The 6,717-nt window shown below is 43.3% G+C and overlaps 1 protein-coding gene across 1 annotated transcript; it reads right to left on the bottom strand.

Moving 5' to 3' along the window:
- Window positions 1–4,920: 4,920 nt before the first annotated feature.
- LOC133805738 (uncharacterized) lies at window positions 4,921–5,938 on the bottom strand. The gene is made up of 2 exons (XM_062243900.1): window positions 5,534–5,938; window positions 4,921–5,037 (listed from the first exon to the last, which is right to left on the bottom strand). Exons 1-2 carry the CDS (start codon window positions 5,936–5,938, stop codon window positions 4,921–4,923), a joined length of 522 nt encoding a protein of 173 aa, XP_062099884.1.
- Window positions 5,939–6,717: the final 779 nt, after the last annotated feature.

Here is a 6,717-nt window from a genome sequence, read left to right as displayed (position 1 = left end):
GTTCTTTCCATCTTCTACTGTTTGATGCCTATGCCATGTGATAAGAATAAAAGGTCATATGCCTCCACTATGATGCCACGTGGCCCACCTTCATGCCCTGTCTGCTGTGCATTTTTTGGAATAACATTTGCCCCCCAAGTTTGCAATGGTGCTGAGCAGTATGTAAACTTTCCTTCTGGATACCACCCCGTCCAGCCTGGTCGGGGCTATGTTCTCTTTGCTACGTGACATCTTCATTTACTAGAGTTGAAGACCTTTCCACTTCTTCAAGTTTCCAAGAAATGACTTTTCACTTTCTCCCATCTCTTCTTAATATCATAAAGTGTCATAATGGCTCTTCCTAGTAACTGTACCATTGGCCTGTGCAGTCACCGAAGAGTGGCTGACGTGTTGGGCGGTTGAGGTGAAGTAACTGGGAGGACGTGCTGGGTAATGCGCTAACATTTCTGGGGAGACGTGCTTGCAGCAGTCGAAGGGATGTTTAATTAATTCCCATGGGAGGAATTGGGGTGTTAAACTTGGATTATAAATAGTCTTCTCCTTTTGTGACCTTTTTTTCTTACAGTTCCTTCTTCATTCAAATTCCCCAGACGTTAAGAGCTTCCTCCTACCTTGACTATTTACACCAGCCAGCTCCCAGTTGGTGACCACCAAAGCTTTTCAGCTTGCGCTACCCTCGCAAACCTACTACCAGTAAGTTCTCTTTTTTATTATATGCGAAAACATCTTTGTGGTCGTGGGTTTTGTTTCCACCAAACCCTCGGGTTTCTTGCATGAATGTTGTTTGAATCAGTAAATAAAAACTGCTTTGAGTAGATCTTGTAACGGGCAACCTGTTTATTATTTTATTTTACAAACAAAACACTTTTTTACGACCCATTTCAGTAGATTGATACTTGGTGTTCTTGAAAAACACCAAGAACACCCCCTACTAAATTTTTCGGAAAAACTCTTAGCTTTCTCAGCTCCCTTTACTCTTAATCTCGCCTCCCTGATGCATGGTATACTATGCCATTATTGACTATTGAATTGGTCGGTATGTCCTAAGACATCCAGGCCGACCAGTGCTGTTTGGTGCTCTCAGCTCACTTTCCCCTTTTTCTTGTGTGCGCAAACTACCTAGGGGAGGTGATCACCGAACTTCTACCTCGTGTCTCCTATTTCAATGGCTCACACCAAAAGGACAACCTGAGGCTCAAGTGAAGAAGATTCTCGCGTGGCACGACACGCTACTGATGGAGATCCCAGAGAAGCATCACCCCCCGAGGAGGAGCCCAGTGGCTCGGAGCAGGAAGAAAATTCAGAGGTCGAGTATGCTTCAAAAATTTATACTGAGGCGATCTTGAACCCATTGGCTGACAAGGAGGAGGGTCCTCTCTATGTAGCTCCTGTTAACACTATCTCCCTTAAACAAATTCAGAACATGAAGGAGCATTTTAAGCTTCATGATGTAACCATTTTCAAGCCTACTAACCAACAGATTGCTGATTACCCCAGGGCTCAATTCTGTGCATGGAGCCGATTCCATATGACCGCTGGAGCCACTCTCCCCCTACAACCATACTTTCATAGTGTGGTTGATTACTTTGGGATTTTCCTAGCCCAAATCAGTCCCAAAGGCATAAAATTTCTTTCTGCCCTTTATGTTTTGTAGAAATCTTTAGATTGGCCAGTACCTTCTGCCCACAAAATTAACTACCTTTTTGACCTCAAATCTAGTCCCCGGCAGGGCCATTTGGGATATTTCTATTTCAGCCATAGGAATTCTGAATTTACCTAGCCAATACAGATAACATCTCCAAAGTTGGGGAGTATGCCAACCATTACTTTGTTACTGACAGTATTGCTGTCACCCACCTATCCTTTCAACGCAACGGTCCCTTTAGCTGCCCGGTCCCTACTCGGGAGATGGATGAACGGGCTCGTAGGTTGGCTGCAATGGACCTCTACCTCAAAGATTTGGTAGCTCTGACCACTGCAGAGAAATCAATCAACACTAGACTATACCCTGATCCAGAAGCACAAGCCAAGGATGCCACCCTCACTAAACAGTCACCTAGGGAGCACCCGCCCAATACTAAGCCGCCCAGTTCTCTGCCACTTGAAAAAAAAACCAAGCCATTAGAACCTTCGTCCAGACCTTGTGTGGCCCATCGAACAAGAAGCTCGGCAAGGGTAGTCATCCAAGAGCCTATTGAACACAACACTCCAAAAGTTGCTACTGCCCCTCAAGTTTGATAGGGGAAACAGATTGAATTGGAGCATTTAAGCTCTAGCTCCTCAGACAGTGATGAGGACGCTCTGTCCAGAGCAGCCGATTGCTTGGGGGGAAACGAAGAGGGTGACTTCACCTTCTTCATATAACTTTCTTTTGTAATCATAATAATTAATTAATTAATTAATTTTTTTCTTGTTCCAACACTGCTCGACACCTTACTAACCCTTTACTTTGGTTTGTAGAAATGTCGTCTATGCTCTTCAAGAAATTTGCCCAGAAGCATGCCACCGATCCGAGCAGTGAGGCTCCTCTAACCAAATGTCAAAAGACAGTCTCCCCTGCCAAGAAGGTTGCCAAAACCCCCGAAAAGACTCCCTCTCGGGAAAAGTCGCAGTCGCAGGCTCCAACTCGCAAGTCTGCCAAGGGCAAGGGACCTCAAAATGAGGAGGCGATTCACTCCTCCCCTTCACAAAGGTTTTGCCCCCTGAGTGGAGTTCCAGAGGGTGCCGTTGAGGACCCTCCTGAGGAGTTTCAAGGACCTTTGAAGAAAGCGTTAACCATCCATCAAGGCCACACAAAAAGGGTGTCTTCTACCCAATCAGGCTTCATGACCAATCTAAGCTCCAAATATTTGGAGTATATCAAAAGTGCTAGCCTCCAGGATGTCGTCAGAGTAAGTATTTGGTATTCTTGGAGCCAATTGATTTTTCTTTATCTGTTTATGCTCTCAGTTTCCTTATCTTTTGCTGCAGGGTAAGCTGATCCTTAGTTATGCTCATTATCACACCAAAGGTGTGAGTAAGCAGGTTGTCGAGTTGGTGAAGGAGTCTAAAAATAAAACCTCTTCGAATAACGAGTTGTCTGAGCAAGTTCAGAATCTTCAAAAGATCTCTGAGCAGGTTGCTAAGGAAAATGAAAGTCTTAAAAGCGCCGCTGAGCAGAGGGACCTTGATGTTAATCGATTGGAGAGGAGGATTGAAGAACTGAAGGAAAAGAATTCTGCTGTTGAGAAGGACGCCCAAGAAAAAGAGGACCGACTGACGAAGGCCCTGGAACAAGAAAAATCTGATTGGGCCACCGATGCTAAGGCTTTGGAGGATTTTGGCCTGAGCACCTTTTTCGATTTTTGGGTCTGTAATAAAATAGCGGACTTTAATTATTTGGGAGAGGCTTATGATGAGCTCATGCAGTATTGCACTGAACGAGAGAAGAACGAGGCTTTGACCGTATCCATCGAGCAGCTTGCAACCGCTGAGCTAGAGATTGTTGAGCCGTCGACTGAGCTAGTCATTGCAACTTCTGAGGAGAATGTCGTGCCATCCAACCCAAGTTCTTTAATCGAGACTCCCACTCCTGCGGACCCTTCTAGTTCTCTTCCAACTGAAACTCCTGCTGCTGAACCCAAGCAACATACTCATGCCCCTTGAAACTCTAACTGTCTTTTTTTTTCTATGTCTGAACAACAAAAGTGACTTAGCCGAGCAGTCTTTATTCTTACGCATTTATTTCCTTTTTGTTGAAACATCAGCTGAGTTGAACATCTTTTAATCTCGAGCATTATTTGACACATGTCTATATGATATTTTAATTTTGGTAAGTATTTGCTCGTTCTTTATTTTTCATTACTGCTTGGTCTAGAGCTATGTGGCTCTATAAATCGGAGCTGTTCAATTTTTTTCGAATGATTTATAAACAAAAAATGTTTAACCCTTTCTACAGAAATTGTTTTATGGCTCTTTTTATTGCCCGGTACCCCGAACAACGTTCAAGCACTTTAACTTTATTAAAAATTAACGTTTCTAAGTCCTCTTAATTATGCACTTTTTCTCGTTTTGTCCATGTATGATTATGGTGCCCCCCAAGTGACTGAGCGGGATGCATAACTCTTGGGTTATCCTCTTGGTCACTTGCTAACTGACCAGAGTTGCTCATAATAACCTATTCGGGACCACTTGGGTTTGCCAAAACCTATAAAGGTTTCATACACTACTGACAATTCGTGATATAATTCACTAGTTAGCAAGATAATCAATGTAATTATAAAGGCTTGTAAAAATGGACAAATCATGTCTTATTGATTAAAGATTAACCATACAAGGAGTGTTGCTACAAAGTAGCTTACATTCATGAAAATTAATTATTACTATAAATGGGCAAATCGTGCTTGTGCATAATTAATAAAACTAACTTTGGTTGGTCGGTGGTAAGGGCAATCATGCCTATACCGGCCAGTCAATGATTACTTAAAAGAAATCTTATTGGTAGTACTTCCTTAGGTGTCCCCCATTCCAATAACGGGGGACAAGTACTAGTTGGAGATCCTAGTCATACCGCACTAGCTTGTATGTGCCGGGTGGTACTATCTCCGTAACCTGGTAAGGGCCTTCCCAACTTGGGCCTAGTACTCTTGCTGGAGAATCTCGAGTTTCTGGGAATATTCTTCGTAATACTGGGTATCCTACGTCAAATTTTTGTTCCTTAACTCTAGAATTGAAGTACCGGGCAACTTTTTGCTGATGGGCGGCCAGGCGTATGTTGGACTTTTTGCGTCTTTCTTCAATTAGGTGTAAGGATTCAGCTAACATCTGGTGATTACCATTCTGGTCGTATGTCGTGCACCTGTGGGATGATGGAGTCACCTCTACGGGCAACATCGCTTCATACCCGTATGTAAGTGCAAAGGGGGTATCCCCAATAGCTGTTCACTCGGTAGTCCTGTAGGACCACAGTATTTCAAGTAGTCTCTCAGGCCAGTTTCGCTTAGCCTCTTCTAAATGCTTCTTCAAAGTGTCTTTGAGAGTCTTGTTAACTGCTTCTACCTGTCCATTTTCCTAGGGTGCGAGACTATTGAGAAGCTTTTTGTATTGCGTTGTCTAGCGCAAAAATCAATAAATAACTAGCTGACAAACTGCGTGCCATTTTCAGACACTATTTTGTTGGGTAGACCAAACCTGCAAATTATATTCTTCACCATAAACTCCAATACTTTTTTAGAAGTGATTGTTGCCAGCGGCTTGACCTTCGTCCATTTGGTAAAGTAATCCACTGCTACTACCACGTACTGTACTTCATCATTCCTTTTGGCAACCGACCAATAAGGTTAATTCCCCAAATGGCAAAGGGCCATGGACTTTGCATCTGTGTTAGTTTGTTTGGGACTGCTCGGGGGATTTTTGCAAATCTTTGACATTTATCACATTTTCGAACATGTGATATGGAGTCCTCATTCATAGTTGGCCAGAAGTAGCCTTGCCTTAGAATTTTCTTAGATAGACTCTGCCCCTCAGCATGATTCCCACAAAAACCCTCATGTACCTCTTCAAGAAGTCGCTCTAATTCTGTTTGATTGACGTACTTGAGTAATAGCATAGAAAATCCTCTCCTGTACATGACCCCATCCAGGATAAGGTACCGAGTAGCTTTCCTCGTCAATTTTCTAGATTCGTTACGACTGTTGGGCAGGACTCCGTGCTCTAGAAAAGCTGCAATTGGGGTCATCCAGGACGGAGTGTTGTCTATTAGAAGGATAGGTTCTTGCAGGTTAATATTGGGCTGGTCCAAATACTCAACAGGGACTAAATTGGCTTTGTCCACCACGGCACTACTGGCCAGCCTAGCTAGTGCATCTGCCGTGGCATTTTGTTTTCTGGGTATCTGCTGAATGGTGTATCTCTTAATCTGAGCAAGAAAATCTTTGATTTTACTGAGATAAGCCACCATTTTCTCCCCCCGCGAAACATATTCTCTGAGGACGTGGTTGACAACTAGTTGGGAATCGCTATATATCTCTAAGTAATCAAATTTTACTTCTTTAGCTAACCTTAGGCCTAATTAGTGCTTCATACTCTGCCTCGTTGTTAGATGCCTCAAATACAAAACGAAGTGCACAATGGATGTGTTTCCCTTCAGGGGTGATTAGAGTAAGACCGACCCCAGATAACTGGTCGGTAGACGAGCCGTCTACATGTATTTCCAAGCTGGTTGTTCTTCTTTGGATTCGATAGTGCTGGAGTCCATGTGTCTGGTATTCTGCGCAACACTTGTGCTGTGCAGAAGCTCAGATTCAGATGACTGCTTGGCTGTGACTACATCTATTTCTGGTATTCCAGTACACTCAGCTACAAAATCTGTCAGAGCCTGGCCTTTTATCGATGTTCGAGGTTGGTAGGTAATCTCGTATTGTCTGAGCTCTATAGACCATTTGAGCAGTCGTCTAGAGGAATCTGGCTTTTGCAAGACTTGGTGAAGTGGTTGGTTGGTAAGAACTCTGATCGGATGTGGCTAGAAGTATGGGCGAAGTTTTCTGGATGATAGTAGTAGGCAGTAGGTTAATTTTTCAATTAATGTATACCTACTTTTGACTTCAACTATCCTTTAACTGACGTAGTAGACTGGGTGTTGGATCTTGTATTCCTCTCTAACTAGGATTGCACTAACAACATGTTGAGTTACTACCAGGTATATGCATAATTCTTCACCCTCTAGAGGTTTCGAAAGGA

This window comes from Humulus lupulus, chromosome X, assembly GCF_963169125.1.
Source record: "Humulus lupulus chromosome X, drHumLupu1.1, whole genome shotgun sequence".
Lineage (NCBI taxonomy): Eukaryota > Viridiplantae > Streptophyta > Magnoliopsida > Rosales > Cannabaceae > Humulus > Humulus lupulus.
The sequence above is the reverse complement of the archived record's forward strand: the minus strand, read 5'-3'. Positions and strand labels throughout refer to the sequence as shown.

Bases quoted from the DNA above. Each gene is read 5' to 3' on its own strand.
- LOC133805738 (XM_062243900.1), bottom strand. From the start codon at position 5,938: ATGGTGGCTTATCTCAGTAAAATCAAAGATTTTCTTGCTCAGATTAAG. The intron at 5,038-5,533 runs GTACATGAGGGT...GAAAATGGACAG, and splicing joins TAGAGCGACTTCTTGAAGAG to GTAGAAGCAGTTAACAAGAC.